At 56.3% G+C, this 19,421-nt stretch overlaps 2 protein-coding genes across 2 annotated transcripts in view; one reads left to right on the top strand and one right to left on the bottom strand.

Moving 5' to 3' along the window:
* Positions 1-1,138, top strand: part of HADHA (hydroxyacyl-CoA dehydrogenase trifunctional multienzyme complex subunit alpha) — a 45,931-nt gene extending 44,793 nt beyond the window's left edge. The window contains exons 19-20 of the mRNA XM_066266705.1: positions 409-554; positions 639-1,138. Coding sequence (XP_066122802.1) covers positions 409-554; positions 639-784 — 292 coding nt within the window. The 3' untranslated portion in view covers positions 785-1,138. The remainder of the gene's footprint in view (positions 1-408; positions 555-638) is intronic.
* Positions 1,139-1,936: 798 nt separating this feature from the next.
* Positions 1,937-17,737, bottom strand: GAREM2 (GRB2 associated regulator of MAPK1 subtype 2). The gene is made up of 6 exons (XM_066266704.1): positions 17,540-17,737; positions 13,509-13,649; positions 8,102-8,232; positions 6,317-7,342; positions 5,363-5,526; positions 1,937-4,816 (listed from the first exon to the last, which is right to left on the bottom strand). Exons 1-6 carry the CDS (start codon positions 17,649-17,651, stop codon positions 3,790-3,792), a joined length of 2,601 nt encoding a protein of 866 aa, XP_066122801.1. The 5' UTR covers positions 17,652-17,737; the 3' UTR covers positions 1,937-3,789.
* Between the last annotated feature and the right edge of the window lie 1,684 nt (positions 17,738-19,421).

The following is a 19,421-nucleotide window of genomic DNA, read 5'->3' as shown; positions in this document are numbered from 1 at the left end:
GCTTCATACCTTTGACCTTCTGCACGCCATCTTGTTCTCTGCCAGCATCAGGGGAGAACTGTGGCTGAGCTTTTGGAAGACCCTGCTCCAGCCTTTCCTCTGAACGTCCCAGAGAGCAACTAGAAAAGCGATTATCCCAGGCTCCTTTAATGCCAAACCCTTTATCATTGTAATTAACTGCTGCTAATGTAGAGAAATATGGATTATCTACTCTGTTAAAGACCCTGTTCTCAGTGCTCAGTGACTGGTTAATTAGGGCAGTGGCTCTCTATGCAGTCTCTCCAAGGAAGGGCTGGCCTCCCAGCAGCACCTTCTCTAGAGCTGGAGGCTGGCCCTCAGTCATGTGTGACTCTCACAACCCTTGCCTCCTGCTCTTCCTCTCCCTGAATGTCTCTCCCTGTTTGGCAGTGCCTCTGATGAAGATGTCCAGTACCGCCTGGTGACAAGATTTGTGAATGAAGCCGTCTTGTGCCTGCAGGAAGGGATCTTGGCCACACCTGCAGAGGGAGACATAGGAGCAGTCTTTGGACTCGGCTTCCCTCCCTGTCTTGGAGGTTAGTCTTGCAGGTTGGGAAGGTAGCTCATGTTATCCTAGAGCTCTTGTGTCTCCTGCAACCAAGTCCTCGTTTCTCCCCCAGGGCCCTTCCGCTTCGTGGATCTGTATGGTGCTCAGAAGATAGTGGACCGGCTCAGGAAGTACGAGGCTGCCTATGGAAAGCAGTTCACCCCATGCCAGCTGCTAATTGACCACGCCAACAGTGCTAACAAGAAGTTTCACCAGTGAGCAGGCCCCCCACCCTGCTCATGCGCACACTAACCCCAGCTGCCGGCGGCACTGGCTCTCCACCACAGCGGTGTCTAGATTTGTCTAGGTAACCAGGAGGAAAGCAAAACTCGGGCATTGGGTGTGTGCTTTGATTAAAGTGCCTTCGGCTGTGACTGTCTCTCCCTCCGGGTGAAGTCTGGCTGTGTCTGCACTTGATGTTGGAAGGGAACCACTGTGCTCATGAATCTATAAGCCCCAAGACCCAAAGCGCAGCGCTCCTCCCAGGAGGCTGCTGGTGGCCCTCGGTGGCGAGCACAGTTCTGTACTCAGCCAGACACAGGGACACAGTAAACACAGATGTATTTATCAGCCTCCCTGCCTGCCTGTTCCTTTTTCTTCTGTCTTTGCCCTTCTAATTAAACCCTTCCAGGAGTGAGCTGGAGGAGTGTGTTGAGAGTTCTAAGCGGCACCTGAAGAGAGACTAAGGTGATAGGAGGTGGGCCTTTATGAAGCCAAAGCCTTTCCAACCAGACTGTACCTAATGCTTGGCTGGGCTTCTGCTCCCAGTGTCCCAGTGGGGACGTGGCCCTGGCTAACCAGAGCAGCAGAACTACAGTAGGCACAAAGGACCAGGATAGAAAGCAGACTTCCTTCCCTGAACCACATCTCCTCATAGCCCAGCTTTACCCAGCCTTTTTCTTGGTGTGACACCTTCAGCCGTGCTCCTCGGCATGTTTATGGGGAGGCTGGAATTAATCAGGGGAGATATCATTTTCCTGGTCAACGTATCCTGCACATCTCACTACCCGTGCACAGAAAACCCCTGCGTAATGATCAGAGGCAGCATGTGTGAGCAGTACAAGCGATGCCGAGTCAGCCCACCACCTCCGCTCTGCTAGACCCTCTGCTCTCGCTCTCCCCTCCACCATCCCCTGGTGTGGAAAGTTCCTAGACTCACTTTCTGGCAGAACCAGTGCCTAGTCTGGGTACACGGCACTGAGGCCCTTAACTCGATCTGGCCAAAGGATCCATGCTGAGTGTGTGCAGAAGGGTAAGTCCCATCACTGTCCTCAACTTTTGAGATATTACCAGTTCCTCCTGTCTGTACCTGTTGCAAGTACTTCAAATATTGCCTGGGCCACTTCTGTTGTTGGGACTGGCAGGCAAAGACTTTAACTCTAGCCCTATGTACACTTGGATGGTTGGCTGCTAGGAAGCCTGGCTCTAAAACGAAATCATCTGAGTTGGGGTTCTCAGATGGCCTGTGGAAGGTAGAGAGCTAACCTGCTATACCACAGCCATTACCAGGCTTCTAAATATGGGGCTCTGAGAGCCTCAGGTGGACATTCAGCCAGTGCAAGAACTTGAACTTGGGCCCTGGCTGGTGGCATGAGCTTTGAAATCTGGCCTATCCACTCAGCAGCATCAGGTAGGTGTGAATTCCATTGAAACAGCAGCGGGAATGGGAAGGCTCTTTCAGGGCAGGGACTAGTGGATGCTCAGCAGGGATCGGCTGGCACTACCAGCTGCCCCTGGGGACCATGTGAATGGGCTGCGTGCACACCACCCCAAGTCCTCTCCTGCTGGAGGCATAGCCACTGTGCCTCCAAAAGAGGGCGCAGTTGACACCCAGAGTTCCGCTTGCACTGTTCTTCTACGGTCTAGCATTTATTTCACTAGTCCTTGTGATCAGCAAGGAAACCAAATGTCTCCACATCAGCTTCTGTGCTCTGTTTCCTGACTCCTCTGCCTTCAGAGCTGAGGCAGCCTGCTTGGGGGCACAAGTACCAGCATGGCTTTGCTACTCTTAAGAGAGACAGAGGAAATAAATATCTAGGTTGGCTAGGTAAGGCAGAAGAAAGGGCTGCAACCTCGGGCCTGGCACTAGTGAGCACGAGAATTAGTGTGGTCCTGGGTAGGGGAGATGGGAGGAGGATAGGGGGAACAGTTGTATACAACAACCGACCCGCCCTGGGTGCCAACTATTAGATCACCATGCTCAAGGTCCAGGGCGCAAAGACCTACCCTGAAGCATGTGAGCAAGTGCAGGACTGAGCTCCAGGAGAGAAAAGGCAGGTCTTCCCAAGCCATTGTGCTTTCTCACCCTCACCTCCACCCCCGTCCCATCTGTGTACCAATGACAGGAAACCAGGGAAAGACACCAGGTGTTTGACAGTCGTGATGGGGGCAGGAGACCAGTGCAGGTGGGAGTGATTGAAAGCCACTTGTCTCTAGAAACAAGGAGCTGCTGACTTAATCAATCTGCTCTTCCATCGAATCTGTCTTCACAGACTGGACCCAGCCCAGCAGGACAGAGAGCTAGTTGTATGGAGTTCAGGGGGGAACCCAGGACATCAGGGGAGCATGTGCCTCCCTAACTGGATGAATACATCAACAGCAGAGCTGTTCTCTTCCACAGTCATCACCCACAAACCAGAACCCAGAGGTGGAGCCTTGAGGTGCAGTGTGCGGGCTTGTACCCGACACTGGTGCTCAGCGCCAGAGACCTACCCATGTGGGGCAGACAGTGCCAGAAGTGGCACCCAGAATTGGCACCCTGACCCTGGGACAGCTTAGGCCAAAAGCCCCCAGAGCACAGAGGAAGGAGGGCACTTGGGGAATTTGTGCTTAAATTAAGGGCCATCTTTTTTCCCTGGTCTCAAACCTGAACCTACACTTAAGAAATGTGAGATGTCTGCGAAGCTCTGTAACAGGGTATAGGAAGGCGTTAGGTCACCAAGAAGGCCAGCTCTTGACCCCACCAGGGAAATCGCAGCAAATGCCTCACCTGGTCCAGGTGTGCTTTGGGGCCTCCAGCCCTCTCTCTGCATACTCTGCACACTGGGTCTGGCCCGAGAGAACCCCACTTCCAAGTATGTCTCCCTGGACTGACAGAGTGGCTACCTAGCATCCTCGGCCTTGGCATCAACTCTCCCGCAGGCAGGACTTGCCTCTGGGAGTGTGGTCCCCTGCAGCCCCAGGGCTGGCCCCCGGGGCCGGTGTGCAGCCACAAGCTGGGAAGGTCAGATCTTGGGCCGCCAGCCTTTGATGAACTGCATGATCTTCTTGACCTGAAGTTTGGTGAGGTGGAAGTCGTCTGCCAGGATGTCCTCACTGAGCTGCACAAAGATGCTGCCATCAATGCGTTCTCGGGCAAAGAAGCTTACCACATCCTCTGAGAGCCCAATGAAGCGCAGACTGTGAGAGACCTCCTCCAGGGAGAGTGCAGACAGGTCAGCGGGGGGTTGCCAGGAGGCATCCCGGCCTCCCCAGCCTGTGGCTCCATCGCGAGGACTGGCAGGAGGCCCTTCTAGGCGCCCTTGGGTGAGAAGGAGTCGTGCTCCACCTGCCTTGGGCCCCTTCAGGGCCGCTGGTGATAGAGGGGCAGGAACCTGCTGCAGCACTAAACCTTCAGGATCAAACACCTTGGGAGGTCCAAGTGGTGAAAGGCGAGGTCCAAGCCCAGGTACCCCCACAGCTCTGGGCTCCTGACAGCGCATCAGCTCAGGCTTTGGAGAAGCACCCTGTCCCAGCTCAAAGGGATCAAAGGGCTCCAGGGCTGGTTCCTGCCACTCGGAAGAAGAGGAGGAGGAGGTGGGACACGAAGAGGTGGGAGCAGCTGGATAGGCCTGGCCTGGTGAGCCTGGCCCTGGGGAGTACGTGGGGCTGGAGGTAGCCAGGGCACCCGAGGTGGTTGTGGGCCCAGAAGAAGAGGCTGCTGAAGGGCCTGAAGGATAAGCAGGCCCAGAAATGGGGTTGAGAGCGCCCAACGGAACAAAGCGTTTCTGGGGGTGAGAGGACTTGAAGAGGGGTGGGCAGCCGTGGTAGGTCTTGACAGGGGTGTCAGTCCCCAAGAGGGAAGCGGCTCGACTGCTCAGGGGCTCTGCGAGGGCCCGGGAGGCCTGGCTAGGCTGCGTGGTGGAGGGCAGGGGTCCTGGGGGTGGGCGGCTAGAGGACTCGCCCACTTTGCAGTCTCCCCAGGTGCATGGGTAGCAATAGAGGGAGTAGGCATCTGGTGATGGGGAGCCACTGCCACTGCGGGAACCCGTCCTGTGGGCGGAGAGATAGGCACACCAGGGAAGGGTAAGACAGTAGAGGGGAACACAACAGGGTCACACACATGACACTGCAAACCACTGCTCTGCTGGGTCACAGGAGCTGCCACTCTGATCTCGGCCACACGGGCCCATACCCCAGCCCTCCAGGCCTCAGACCCTCGGGATTGCTCTATTCTTTCCTCAGGCATGCTCAACCCCAGGAAAAAAGTAAATGAAACTGAATTATATTAAAAAATTTAAATAGCAAACAATACTTCATCCTGTGGCAGAGTCCCAGTCTGGAAGGAACCAGAGCCATGCTCCCATCCAGTCCTCACATTTAGGGAAGGAGCCAACGGAAGCAGGACAGAGCAAGTGACTGCGCCCCGCGCCTCCAGACCCAGAGCCCAGAGTCCTCTCCCCCTTACTGCTCAGGGACTTGCACTGTCCTAACCCCGAGCCTGAAGTCTTCCTCTTCCTCAGCACCGACTCCCTCCCTGCTCCCCCCTGCCTTCATCTACCGTAGAAGAACCCAGACCAAGAGAAGGAAGGGGCTCACCCATCCTGCAGGCCAGAGGAGTAGTAGGACAGGCTGGAGCTGGGCGAGTGAACAGGCTGCAGCTTGGGGAAGCGCGGGGGAACTGGGGGGCTGCCAGAGAGCCGGCCACCGCCACCCCGGGGAGGCACAGGGGGGGCGTTGAGCAGGCGGCACTCCTCCTTCACCTGCAAGCAGAGGGCCGTGACACCACACTCAGTCACTGGTCAGCTGATACTCCTTAACATCCCCTTCCTGAGCAACTCCGAGAGTGACACTCTGCCCTACTTTGCCAAGTGGCTCTTACCTTCCACCCCACCTCCTGACCTAGCCACCCACCCACTCAGCCCCTTCTCTCCAGCCTGTTTCCCTCATCAAGAGTCCACAACACATACAGTCTCCTACTGCCTTGGAAATCCATCATGGATTTAAGAAAAAGAATATAGAAAAGTAGATTAAAAAACAATCAGAAAAGTAAACAGTCCCTTTTCAAAAAAAAAAAGGAAAGAAGGAAAAGGCATGGGAGGCGCGTAATTAAAGGATTTGCCATTGGGATCCCTTCCTTATAGGTCAAATACTCAAAGGACTCCGTGGGATGTTAAGGTGTTTGTTGTCCATATTATGTGCACAAGTACCGTTGGAAATTTGTGCATTAAACAGATAATCAGGTTTCCTTAGTGCAGGACTTCTCAGAGCCTTTGATACACCAATGCTCTGTCACTTCCAAAGCAACCAGAAGTGGAAGGCTGGAAGTCCACACATTTTCTAAACTTATTCCACCATGGAACTGTCTTTTCATTGGACAACTTAAAATACTGTTCTGTGGACCCTTCTGGCTGTTGTTCAGACTCATCCTAAGTTTTCTTATGGCTAAGACATTCTTGTCTCACAAATCCCAATGCCACCGTCCCTGGTATCCTATACTACAAATGCTGTTAGGGCACAGCGACCCTTCAAGCCTCTACTGTGTCCACTCACCGCCTCGGATTTGGGAGGGACAGGAGGCGGCGGCGCCTCGGGCTCCAGGCGTGGCGGCCCCGCGGCCCCGAAGGAAATGAGGTCGGGACCCGGGGGAGGCCGGGTCCGGCCCTCAGTAAGGCCTTCAGCCGCCTGGTGCGCCCACAGCTCCTCGTAGGGGATCTCAGCGGGCGAGGCTGCGGGCTCGGGCGCACCGGCCCAGTCGGGGCTCACGTACTCCTGGTCGCCGTCGCCGGGTGGGCTGGGGGCGCGGGCGGGCCCTGGGGCCCGCGGGGGCGCGGGCAGGCAGAGGCGCGCGCGGCGCGGGCTGGCACAGTCGTCAGACAGCTCCGCGGGCGCCTCACGCACGGCGGTGGAGTACTCGTCGGGGTCGAAGTGCTCGCGGCAGTAGGAGGCGCTGTCGCGCACCAGGCGCTCAACGCGTGGGTCCCCGGCCAGCAGGCCCTGCGGCAGTGCGAAGCGCGGCGTGTCGGTGAGCAGCAGGAAGTGCAGCGGCGCCGGGCCCTCGCGGCGCAGCGCCAGCCCCAGCACCACGGTCTTGGAGATGATGCTGACCAGCTTGTAGCAGTGGCCCTCCCGCACTGGGTGCAGGTCGTAGGGGTTGCGCGGCGGCCGGCTGGGCACCAGCACGTTCACTGGGAGCCGCACGCGCTCGATGATGGCGCGCACCGTGTGCTCGCCCTCCTGCATCTGCAGCTCCAGCGGGCTGCGTGTGCTGAAGCGGCCCTGGCACTGGAAGGGCAGGCTCAGGCTCTCGTTGGTACGGTGGTTCATACAGATAAGGCAGGGCATTTTGCCTTTGATGGGCCTGGTGCCCCCGCCCGTGGCCCCTGTGCTCCCGGGCCCGCCAACCCCAGCCAGTGCCCCGGCCCGGCCCAGCTTGCGCAGCAGGGTGGTGAAGCGAGAGCGCTCCTTGGTGGTCCTGGCGCACAGGATCTCCGCCTGGCCCATGAGAGTGAGCTCATCGCCCGCGTGCAGCGTGAAGTTGTACACCTCGCTGTCCTCGCTGAACTCCCCGGACACTACCTGGAGATCCCAGAAATGGCAAGGCCTTAGCCAGGGCCACAAGGAAAGCCAGCCCAGCAAGGCCCTCCAGGATCAAGGAGGGCAGCCTTCTTGGGGTCTTCCCCAGGCTGAGACCAAATCAAGAGCACTTGACTGAGGGCGGGGGATCAGGGACCCACATTCCATCCTAGAAAGGCCATGTGGTGGCTACGCAACCTTAAATGAGTTATCTCTGGAAGCCTTAGTTAGCTAATAGCCTACTTGAGAGAGTTACTCTATAAACAGGCTATATGTACAGTGACATACTTTGAAAATACTCAATAAATGACAACTCTTATCATCTTTATAATTTGGGTGATGATAATGTTCCACCCATTCAACAAGGCTACTGAAAAGTGAATTGATGGATAAGAAAAGGGTTTATAAAGAGCTACATGTACACAAGCAGAGGACTGTTTTCACTCTGCCCCACAACCATCACCCCTACCAGGGGGTACTAGGACAGGCTTCCCTGAAAGATCTCCAAGTCAGGGCATGACCCACCACACACTTCCTCCTGCTTCACCACCCTTTGCAGGAAGTTCTTCAGCCCAGTGGGTCATACTCCCAGCTCATTTGTCACGGCCCAATTGTGCCAAAGGCCCTCAAGGGGCCGCTAGAAGTCACAGTGTGACAGCTTCAACCTCCTAAACCCTAAAGACCACCCTCCAACCAGGATCAGGGTTGCTCGGAGGGGCAGGGGCAGCATGGAGGCACCATATGCCTGGGGCCAGGACTGACCTTGACACTGAAGGTGATGGCTTCCATCACAAAGATGCGGTCAGGGAAGACGCTGGCCACCTCCTCCACGCTGCTGAAGTACCTCACTGGCTCCCGCACATCCCGGGCCTGCTCTAGGAGCTTGAACTTCCCTGCACAGGAGGAAATGTGCGGTGAACTGCACAGGAGCTTGAACTTGCCTGCACAGACTGCTAGGGTAGGCCTGCTTGCTGGGAGCCTGGCCTGCGTCCCAAGAGACCTTGTGGTCCCTCCTTGTTGCTCCCCTCATCTCAGCCAACCCCTCTGGAACTCAGGTGGGCAGAAGGACAGGTGTGTGCCAGCACGGGGTAGAAGGAAGGGATCAGCTGGCTCAAGCCTCTTGGGGAGGAGGGCTCAGATCCTTGGCAGTTAGGGCCCAGCCCTCACCACGTGGAGAGCGGTGGGCATGTGATGAGGCTAGTGGCTGCCTTCCCAGAGAAACCCAAGTGCAAACTGGAACCAAATACTTGGATATAAAACTGGCCTCTGGCCAAGCATCTCTGTGGCTTTGGGGATGCTGGCTCCTACCTTGGTCCCAGCCCCACTCTGACTTGCTGTGACCCTAGACAAGTCTGTTCCCCTCTGGGCCTCCAAGTCCTCATCTGAGAAGGTTGGGGCAGATGATGGTGAGCCCAACCTAGACATGGCATGTTGTGCATCTGCCGTGGGTTGCTGATCCACACTGATGCACTGGACAGACCAGGGACCCAGCCCCAGGCCTTGGAGGCTCAGAGCCACGCTGACCCTGCTCTGTTCCCAGGCCCTGCTGTCATCCAACATTCACTTGACTGTCCCAGAGGCCTCTGATCTGAGGCCCAGCAAAGCAACGGCCCGCAGATGAGGCCTTCCCAACTTGCAGTCCAGAGATATCTGTTTTAGCCAGCTGGGCAGATGCCCCCAGCAGGCTCAGACTTTAAAGAGTGGTGATAATCTATAAAGCTGAAACCCCTGTGTAACTATCTCATGTCACTGGCCACATGGATTTTATTTGCTCACTATACAAGCACAGGCATAGGCTGTGAACAGCCCCAACATCTAGCCAGATGGCCTCTCTTGAGGCCTGACACAAAAAGAAGAGGGTCTTATATAGTTGAGGAGACAACAGACTGAGAGAAGACAAGATGACTCTTTAGCTTCTGTGGTCTTCCTGGTGGTTGCTTCAGTCATAGTCCATTCATTTATTCATTCCACAGCATTTATGGAGCACCTGCTATATGCCAGATACTGGGCTAGGCCCAACAGAGGCTGAAAATCTAGGTGAAATACAGTTTGCTCTCTTTGATTTGCAAACAGGGCACACAAAAGAAGCGCCCATCTGCTTCTTCACCCTTCCCCCTCTCCTTTCTCTGTATCTCTCTCTTCCCTCCTGCAGCCAAGGCTTCACTGGAGCAAAGTTGGCCCGGGCACTGAAGATGGTTCCATGGCCTCTGCCTCAGGCACTAGAATGGCTCCGGTTGCAATGGAGCAACGCCCCAGATGGGCAGAGCATCGCCCCCTAGTGGGCATGCCAGGTGGATCTCAGTTGGGCGCATGTGGGTGTCTGTCTCTCTGCCTCCCCGCTTCTCCCTTCAGAAAAATATTTTTTTTAAAATGAATGAAAAGAGTTTTACAGAACAAACATTCCACATGGAAGAAAGATGAGCAAAAACAGTCATGAAAGCAGAATGCCTTCCCCAGATGGTGAGTGCCTGGAGGCTGGGACTGGAGGGGAGTGATGACCGGGGATCAAATAGCAGCTGGGTTATGAAAGGCTCAGAATGCCAAGAGGCCTGTGGAAGGAGACACTTCAGGTTGGGGTGACTTATGAGGGGCCGATGGGAAGGAAGGCCACCACCCTGGTTAGAACAGGAGCTAGCAGAGCTGTTAAACAAAACTGGAAACCTAGAAGAAACCTGTTGTGGGGCAGGGCCTTGGGGAGCCTGGTCAGAAGTACAGACTGAAGGTCACCTGCCCACAGGAGGCAGCTTCAGCTGTGGCGCAGGTAAGATGACTCAGAGAGGATAAAGAGAGGGTCTTAACCCTTTGGGGATTTGCTTTCAGAAAAATGCCCATAGAGTAAGCCTAGCCATTTTGTATATAATGCCAGAGGTTCCTGAAGCCCCCAAACCCAGCTGGAAGCCCAGATTGAGACACCCTCACCCACCCACTGCGAGATATGACAAGCAGAGGGCCAAGGGCAGAGCCTGCAGCATCAACGTCTAGGAGTAGGAAGAGAAATGAAAGCCAAGAAAAAGAAGTAAAATGCCCAGGACAGTTGGGAGGAGAGTCCCTGGGTCCTGCCCTAACACTCTGAGACCCTGGTGGGAAGAGGCCTGAAATGTGCCCCACCCTAGAGGGCAGAGGGATAAACTTTACCCAGAGGGGACCTGGTAAAGAGCACTGGTTTGGGGTCGGGAAGCAGGAAACAGTCTGCTACCGTCCAGCAGTGAGTGGCCTCCCTCCATCACCTCACGCCTCCCCCTCCCCCTCCACATACAAACCAACCCATCAACCTCAAGCAGCTAGGCAGGGAGAAATGCCCACTGCCCCCCTGTGGGGAGAGCTGGAGCCAAGTCAGGGCTGGAGCCAGGGGAGGATGTGGCAGGGAGGATCGATGTAACCATGGTAGCCAGCACCGCCCCTCCGCTGCAGCCTGGAGCCCAGCACTGGTCATTATTGCCTGGGAGGAAGGAAGGGAGACCTCCTGGGAGTGATGCTCTGGCCCCTGGAAGCCTTTTCCTCCCCCTGCAGCCCCTCCGGGAGCAGCTTCCTCTCCTGCTGCCCCCTACATGAGAGCAAGGTCCCCGCGACTCTAGGGACCTGCCCAACCCCAGCCTGCCCCTCCTTCCTGCCCTTCTTTCCCAGAACACAACTTTGCTGGCCTGCCGCTGGCCAGCTGGTTCCTTCTAGAAGCAGTCTTGCCTATCACCCCTCCTCCCAGCACCTGACCCACTGGCTGATGCTCCCTAAAGAATGGTAGGTAAATACACAGTATGGAATCGGGACAGACCAGGTTGAATTCTAGCTCTGCCGCCAACCAGCTGTGTGATGTTGGGAAAATTATTTAATCTCTCTGGGCTTCAGTTTTCTCATCTATAAAATGGAAGCAACCTACTTAGCTCCCAGGGCTCGTCTGCAGGTGCTCCACAGGGCACTGGCCCCACAGAGCCGTGAGGTCACTGTCTCAGAGGAGCCAGGTGTCCCCATTTCCTGAAGACCAGGTCACCAGTTTCCCCAGTCCCACAGCTCTCTTCCCCTCCCCACCTTCCCCCAGCTCTCTCTGCGATCCGAAGCCAGCCACCACCCCACCCCTGCCCCTGCCCGCAGTGCACTATTATTAATTCATTGAGGGGAAACCAGCTCGAGCTGTGCACTCAGCTTCCTTGTTAACCCACCAGGCAGCTTGACCCCACCCCCTCCAAGAGGGCCTCGACCTCCCCTCCTCCATCCGCCCAGGGGAAAGATGGAGTTGGGTCTTGACATCCTTGCAGCCAGCTGTCACCCCATGACCACCACCCCATGACACACACACTCAGGGAGCACCAAAAAACATGGGGGAAAGGACGAGGAGCCCCCTGGACTTAGTTCCCTGGAAGGCTCTGTGCCTTGGTTTCCTAGGGGTTTTTTTGTTTTGCTTTGTTTTGTTTTGTTTTGTTTTTTTACAGAGACAGAGTCAGAGAGAGGGATAGATAGGGACAGACAGACAGGAACAGAGAGAGATGAGAAGCATCAATCATCAGTTTTTTGTTGCGACACCTTAGTTGTTCATTGATTGCTTTCTCATATGTGCCTTGACCGTGAGCCTTCAGCAGACCGAGTAACCCCTTGCTCGAGGCAGTGACCTTGGGTCCAAGCTGGTGAGCTTTGCTCAAACCAGATGAGCCCGCGCTCAAGCTGGCGAGCTCGGAGTCTCGAACCTGGGTCCTTCCAGGACCAGGTTCAACACTCCATCCACTGCACCACCACCTGGTCAGGCGGTTTCCCAGATTTTTAATGGCATAGTCCCTTAAGTCGCATTTCAGTCAAGAAGGACTATTTCCCATCTTTGCTTTTTTATCTCAAGAAGGATAAGACCTGGGACCTCTTCCTGGACCAATGGCAGGTGCCCAGGCTGGGGAGTTCCCAGACCCCCTTAAAGGCCTCCAGGCCCAGGACAGAGGCCAGTAGGTCAGAAAGACACTCTAGTTTCCTAACCTTTTAAATGGGGTGTGGGCTTATAGGGGCACCAACTTCACAGGGTTGTTGTAAAGAGCAGAAGCATGTTAAGAGCCGAGTCCTGTCCTGCTGGCTCAGGAGAGAGCCAGGCAGGGCCAGAGGGGGAGCAGAGGTACCAGTGAGAAAGGGACCGTGAGCCTCCCAGCTCAAAGGGGAGGGAACAGCAGTAGAACACAGAACTGGGCAAGCAACTGAAGCTCCCGTGGCCTGTCTCCTTGTGAGCTAACTGGAGTCGATGAAACTTTCTCACAGGTTTGCTCTGAGAATGAAATGGGGAAAATGGCCCAGTGTCTGCACTGCTGTGGGATCCTCCTGGATTGCCATGGGGGCACCTCTGGGGTGAAACCCTAGGCTCCCGTCCGTCCCACACAGGGGACAACAACGCTGCATTCCTGGTGTGGTGCAGCAAGCACCAGCCCAGCAGTCAGAGCACCTGGGTTCTGGCCCCAACTCTGTCCCTTTCTGGCTGTGTGACCCTAGGCAAAGCCCTTCCCTTCTCAGGTACAGGCCCTCTGTTTCATCATGTGTAAAATGAAAGGGCTGCACTTTCTGCTTTTGGGCACCATAATTTTTTCTTCAAACAAAATCTTATGTAGGATGTCAACATCATAAATAACACAGATCAAAGCGGACGTTCCTTAGCATTTAAAAGTCTAAAACTTTCATGTTTACTTATAAAGCTAATCAATGAAAACAATAAGTTTAATGCTAAAATTGGGGAAAACAAGATTAAAGCTGGCAGTGCAGCCAGATCATCAGCCTGAGCAGCTCTCTGTTTCTGAAGTGTTTTGGTCGCACAGTACTGCGAGGATGCCTCGGATGTTCTCTTCAAGGGACTGTCCAAAAAAGGGCTAAAGAGGCAACTTGAGGTACACACTAAAGGTTAAGCTAGTGTCAAGCTACAAATCCAAATTTGTAGCGGTTAAGGGCATATTTTTAAAATGAGTTTAAATTCCATTTTAAAATAAAATGTGAATCAAAGGTTTGGAACCAGAAACCCAGGGCTCCATGCAAGAATATGAAAATCACTGGGCCCTAACCCTAATAGCCACCCTGCCAGCCCTGTCCTCACTCATCCCTACAGCTCCAAGCAAAGGCTAGTCACCAACAAGCTTCCCTTAGCATTCCCTACTCTCCCCCCTCCGGCCTGCCGCCCTCCCCCCAGCTTTACACCATCTGTCCCTGGCCGGCACACCTGGGTACTGCAGGGGGATGTCAATCTTGGGCCCAATGACATAGTGGCCTTCCTCCAGGGTGTGGGCTGTCACTGTTGTCCACTGGCGACAGGAATGAATGAGCAGGATGTCTCGCTCACTGACGCCCTCAGCATACTCCCCTGGGAAAGGAAAGAAGGAGAGAAGGGGAAGGAAAGAAAGAATATTAGGAGGGGCAGAAAGGATAGGCAGGGTGACTTTCTCACCTTCTCACCAAGACCCTTCCCAGGGGACAGCTTCCCATGATCCCTGTTTAGGTCAGCAAAGCTCTGGGGACAGGCAGACTGCCAGCTGCAGCCTCAGGGCTGAGTCAAGCCCCTCTCTCAGGACTCAGGCTCCCGATGGGGCCCCAGCAACCAGCCCAGCCTCTGTCCTTCATTTATCATTTGATTAGACCGCTTGCTGTCCCAGGCCCTGTCTGGTGCTAGGGGCTCCTGGCAGATGAGCCAGTCCCTGCCCTCCAGGATTCCTGTGGCCCATGGGGAAGTGGAAAGAGATGTGAACAGAGAACACGGGTCACGTGTGAGGCACTGAGTGGAGGGTGTCTGGGCTCACAGAGGGGAGCAGCAAACTAGCTCAGGATGGGTGAGACTGCTGAGCAGCTGACACTTAAACTGGGCCTCAGAACCACCCGAATTCACAGTAGCAGAATTCTCAGCCCCCGAGTCAGTGCCTAAGCCAGGCAAGGAAGGCAAGGAGGGGCTCGTTGGAGGGATGGAGAGAGCCCACATGGGGCTGTCCGTTGTTAGTCCCAGCTGTGAGGGTTCCCTCAGAGCCATGAGTCACTCGGGCCAGGAGGATGGCAGGGCTTAGAGGAGTTGATTCCTGGGTCTCTTATGGGCAGCCCCTTTTCACCCATTGCCACAGGCCATCCCCTTCAGTCAGAGGAGCTCAAGGGGGAGGGGAGAGTCTCAGACACCCCACTAACCCCATCTCAGAGAGGCGGTTTCTTGGCTCTCTGTCAGTCCTTCACGCTCCCAGTCTTTGGAACACACTGATGACTGGAGAAGAGGGTGGACTTAGGCCTGAGGAGGGGGGCTAGCCCTGGAGGAAGCTGCACTGTGGCAGAGGTACTGAGAGGGGCCTGGGCCCCGGAGGCTCTAACCCCAGCAACGGTTTCTAGGGAAGCAGGAGGGGCTGGCCGGGCCTTCCAGGGGGCCGGTGGAGATGTCTTCTGGCTGCAGCTGGTGAGCAGGGTGGGGGGTAGGGGTGGGGTGGGGTAGGGTGGGAGTGGGGTGGGGGATGCCTCCTTCCCAGCCCCCTCAGACACAACTTACTAAATATATGCCATCCAACCAAGTGGGAAATGGTATATACTATGATGGCTGGGTGCTCCATGAAGTGTGATTTTTTTTAATGGTTTTATTTATTGATTGATTTTTAGAAAAAGAGAGGGGGGGGGAAGGAAGAAGAGAGAACCATCAATTTGTTTCACTTCCTTGTGTATTCATTGGTTAATTCTTGTATGTGCCCTGACTGGGGATCAAACCCACAGCCTTAGCATATTGAAAGGATGCTCTAATCCAGGGGTAGTCAACCTTTTTATACCTACTGCCCACTTTTGTATCTCTATTAGTAGTAAAATTTTCTAACTGCCCACTGGTTCCACAGTAATGGTGATTTATAAAGTAGGGAAGTAGCCTGACCAGGCGGTGGCTCAGTGGATAGAGTGTCAGACTGGGATGTGGAAAACCCAGGTTTGAGACCCTGAGGTCGCCAGCTTGAGCGCGGGCTCATCTGGTTTGAGCAAGGCTCACCAGCTTGAGCCCAAGGTTGCTGGCTCGAGCAAGGAGTCACTTGGTCTGCTGCAGCCCCCTCCCCCGCCCCGGTCAAGGCACATATGAGAAATCAATGAACAACTAAGGAGCTGCAACGAAGAATTGATGTTTCTCACCTCTCTCCCTTCCTGTCTGTCTGTCCCTCTCTCTGACTCTCCCTGTCTCTGCCAAATAAATAAATAAATAAATAAATAAATAAGTAAGTAAAGTAGGGAAGTAACTTTACTTTATAAAATTTACAAAGCAGAGTTACAGCAAGTTAAAGCATATAATAATAATTACTTACCAAGTACTTTATGTCAGATTTTCACTAAGTTTGGCAGAATAAATCTTTATAAAACAACTTACTATAGTTAAATCTATCTTTTTATTTATACTTTGGTTGCACAGCTACCGCCCACCATGAAAGCTGGAACCCCCACTAGTGGGCGGTAGGGACCAGGTTGACTACCACTGCTCTAGTCAATTGAGATACCTGGTCAAGGCATGAAATGTGTGGATTTATTGGGGGGAGGGGGGTAGAATGTGTTCAGGACTGTAGGGAGACCTGGCTCTCCCACACTGTGTGTGTGTGTGTGTATGTGTGTGTGTGTATAGGGGGACTCTCTGAGCCTTCCTCCCGGAGCAAAGGGAGCTCTGCTCTTCTGTAGCCTCCTCTTAAAGCTCTCCTAAACCCCAGCCCAGCCTTCTGCACACGCACAGCCATGGGGCTTGGTTACCAAGAGCTGAGCCAGGACAGCCATTTGGCCCATAGTAACAGGGGCTTGTCTCCTCGATGACACAACTCAATCCCATGTTCCCACTAAGGGGCCCCTTCCAAATGCATAGGGCACACAGAGATCTTCAAGACTTCAAGACACACTTTCAATCACATATTCACACTCATGGTTACCACAGCCATAGCAACCACTGTCATAGACAGCTGGGCCATCACACCAGTTGCTCATACACTCAGCCCGTCAGCCCCTCCACAATCTTGGTTAGACAAGATGGTTCCTCAAAGAGCCTGTAACCCAGCGAGGAGACAATACACTAACCATTATATTAGGTGTGCACAGTAGGGGACAAGTCAGTGGTGCCAGAAGTATCAAGGGAGCTCAAAGGAGGCCTGACCATACTGAAGAGGTCAGGAAGGACCCTCCAGGAGAGGGAGGTACCAAAAAGGATGTATAGGAAGTGGCCAGGCATATCCCTTTCACACGCGGACACATACAGCCTTGCTGCCGACAAGGACAGTCTCGGGATCACATGCTGATGATCCAGAGAACAAGACGTTGGCCTTCGTACTATCCGTGTCCCACCGCCGGAGTACAGTCGCTGCCGCTCGCTGTGCCCACTCCTTGCCACTTCGGGTCGGAGGAGGGGTTGCCGGCCCCCGCGGATAGGAGAGGAGAGGAGAGGAGAGGAGCCTGTGGCCGCAGGCCCCATTAGCATTCAGGGAAGCGAGTGTGCCAACGCGGGCCAAACCCCTATTCTTCTCGCACACAAAACCCCCGGCCTGGCTGCCAGCCTCGGCTCCTGCCCCTCCCCCAGCCCAGCGCACCCCCTTCCCCCAAACAGTCCCCCGGCTCCGGGCAGCCTCCAGGCGTCCCCTCTCGGCCCCCAGGCCAGGTCCCACCCGCAGAGCGGCTCCGGCTCCCGGGCCCCAGGAGAAGTGAGACAAGATGCGGCGGGAGGGCCGGGGGCCCCGGGACAAACCCGGAGCGAGGACTCGCACACTCGGGCCTCCCTCGAGGTGGCCTGCTCCCCCCGGGACGCGAGATGCTCCCGGAACGCTAAAGGGGCTGCGGGAAGGGGCCGGAGAGGGGCCGGGGGCGGTGTGACGACGGAGTCCCGGGTCCCAGGGCTGCGGGAGAGTCGAGGTGAGAGGTGGGAGACAAAGGGACGGAGGGGGCGCGGCCCGGGCGAGGGTCCGAGGGCCGCGGGGGGGGCGCGCAGACGGGGCGGGCGCGGCGGCTCGGCCGTGCTCCGAGTCCAGCTGGGCTGGAAAACTCCGTCCCGGGTCCGCCCCGTCCCTGTCCCGGTTTCTGTCCCTCAGCCCGTTTGCGGGGCCCAGGACGAGGTGGGTCCCCGGCTAGTGGCCCTGGTCCCCCGCGGAGGTGGCCCGGGAGCAGCTCGGCGCCCACGCGGGGCCAGGGGGGCGCAGGGGCCGGTCCTACGGCTGCGCCAGCACCTGCCTGCAGAGCCCCGCTCCCCTGCGGAGCCCCGGCCGCCCTCCCCCGCGCCCCCGGTACCTGGCCCGAGGCAGGCGAGCGTGGGCAGGCGGCAGCGACTGACGATGAGGTCCAGAGGGAAGGCGCCCATGCTCCAGCGCAGGCCGGCCAGGCCGGCCGCCAGCTTCTCCATGGCATGGGCGCCCCCGGGGCCGCCGTCCCGGGGCCCCGACGGCCAGTCCCCCGCGGCCCGGGCTCGCGCGCCCGCCGCCACCTCCCGGGGCCGCCCTGCCGGCTGCGGGCGTCACGTGGCCGCGCTCCCCGCGGGGCGCCGCCCCCGCGCCCGCCCCTCGCCCCACCCCCACCCCCACCACCCGGCCCGCGGGGGCCGCGCAGCTGAGTCCCGCCTCCCTCTCGGGGCCCCACGGCCCGCCCCCTCCGCGAGCGTCCAGGTGACACCCGGGACTGGGACTCCCAGGCGGGAGTCTGGAGAGAAAGACCGAGACGCCAGCGGCATCTACGGAGTCGGGGGATGGGGATCGGCCTCCCCGCCCCGCCCAGCGGGTCTGGACCCCCGTCCCCCGCCGGGAGCGGGGCCTCTCCTCACTCCCTGGTGCGGTGGCCTCCGCGAGTTGCCGCCCACCCGCACCCGATCCTGCTCTGCTTCTCAAGGCTCCTGCCCTGAATTCAACTGCTGCCATCGCTGCCGCGGTCCCTGCCTCTGGGACATTTATCATTTCCAGCCTCACACAGCCTGGCGAGGCCACCTCTTTCACCCCATTCACTGACGAGTAAACTGAGGCTCCAGGGACGTCGAGTGGCAGCGGAGACTTGAACCTAAGTTCTACTAAAACCCTACCACCTTCCCTGGTTGTCGCCACCACCTCAGACCCCACCGTAGCGCACTTTCCCAAGTTTCCAGCGGCCCCTTACCGATTTTCACAAATTCTGGGAGCCGGAGAGCGCTCCAGCACACCGTGGCACCTGCGATGTGATTGCTCCGGTTCTGCATGTGAGGAAACTGCGGGGAAGGTGCTAGCGGAGGGAAGTCCTCTCTCAAGCGGTCCATTCTCTCAATTTGCTCTTTCTTTTCTGTTCCTCACCTCCTCCTTCTAACCCCTCTTGTCTTGGGCTCCGGAGCTCCTCTTGGAAAGCCCTTCCCAGAAGATGTGGCGGCCTGGGACTTGCCACCTGGCCGGAGGACTCCCTTCCTCCTTGATGTGTCTGTGGCGCCTTCTGCAGGCGATCAGGAGCTGGTGCAGGTCTGCCAACAGCGATGGCTGTGTGTGGCTGTCAGAAAGCTGAAAGGGCTGACAACTCGAGTCCTCAGCCTCAAAACCCCCACCCCTCCGCTGACACACACACACATACACAACCCTCTCTTCCCAGGGGACTGACATCCCGCTCACAACCTGAACCCCAAGAGAAATGGAACCAGATAGGATGAGCCCAACTTCTCAGCAGGAAGAGACAGTTCAAATCATTGTTAAATCTCCATCTTTTGCAAAGAAGACTCCAAGAACAGAAATGCTTTGCTTCAAGGTCACACAGCAAGAAAGAGCAGTGACTAAAAGGCTGGCCTCCCAACCAGTGCTAGCTCCAAACCCAGGCCTGGTCCAGAGCCCCCAAGGGAGGAGGGTGGTGGAGGTGGGGGGCTGAGTAACCTGCAGGCTTGCTCCTTCTCCCGCCCTACAGAGGTGTGACTTGGGATAACCTGGATGGTGAACAGACCATCACTTGGGTCTGTGGGGGGATGGGTTCTTCTCTAGGACCATGGCGGAAGAGAAGAAAACAGAAAAATGTGAAAATATAGGAGTCTAGAAGGGAATAGAGAGTCTGAGATAGGGAGATAAGGAGACTAAATGAAGCAAGTAAATGAAAAGGAGTCTGACTTAAAGTCACTTTCTTTTCCCCTGCCTGGAAGGCTCTCTCTTCAGTAAGGTGACAAAACTGGGAGAGTTCC

The sequence above is a fragment of the Saccopteryx bilineata genome, chromosome 3, assembly GCF_036850765.1.
Source record: "Saccopteryx bilineata isolate mSacBil1 chromosome 3, mSacBil1_pri_phased_curated, whole genome shotgun sequence".
NCBI classification, from domain to species: Eukaryota; Metazoa; Chordata; class Mammalia; order Chiroptera; family Emballonuridae; genus Saccopteryx; species Saccopteryx bilineata.
This window is presented reverse-complemented; position numbering and strand designations above follow the sequence as displayed.

What these genes read in the sequence shown, in the direction of transcription:
- GAREM2 (XM_066266704.1), bottom strand. Translation starts at nt 17,651, where the DNA reads ATGGAGAAGCTGGCGGCCGGCCTGGCCGGCCTGCGCTGGAGCATGGGC. An exon ending in GCTCGCCTGCCTCGGGCCAG is followed by an intron (nt 13,650 to 17,539) that starts GTACCGGGGGCG and finishes TTCCTTTCCCAG; the next exon opens with GGGAGTATGCTGAGGGCGTC. An exon ending in TCCCTCCCAAATCCGAGGCG is followed by an intron (nt 5,527 to 6,316) that starts GTGAGTGGACAC and finishes CTCTGCTTGCAG; the next exon opens with GTGAAGGAGGAGTGCCGCCT.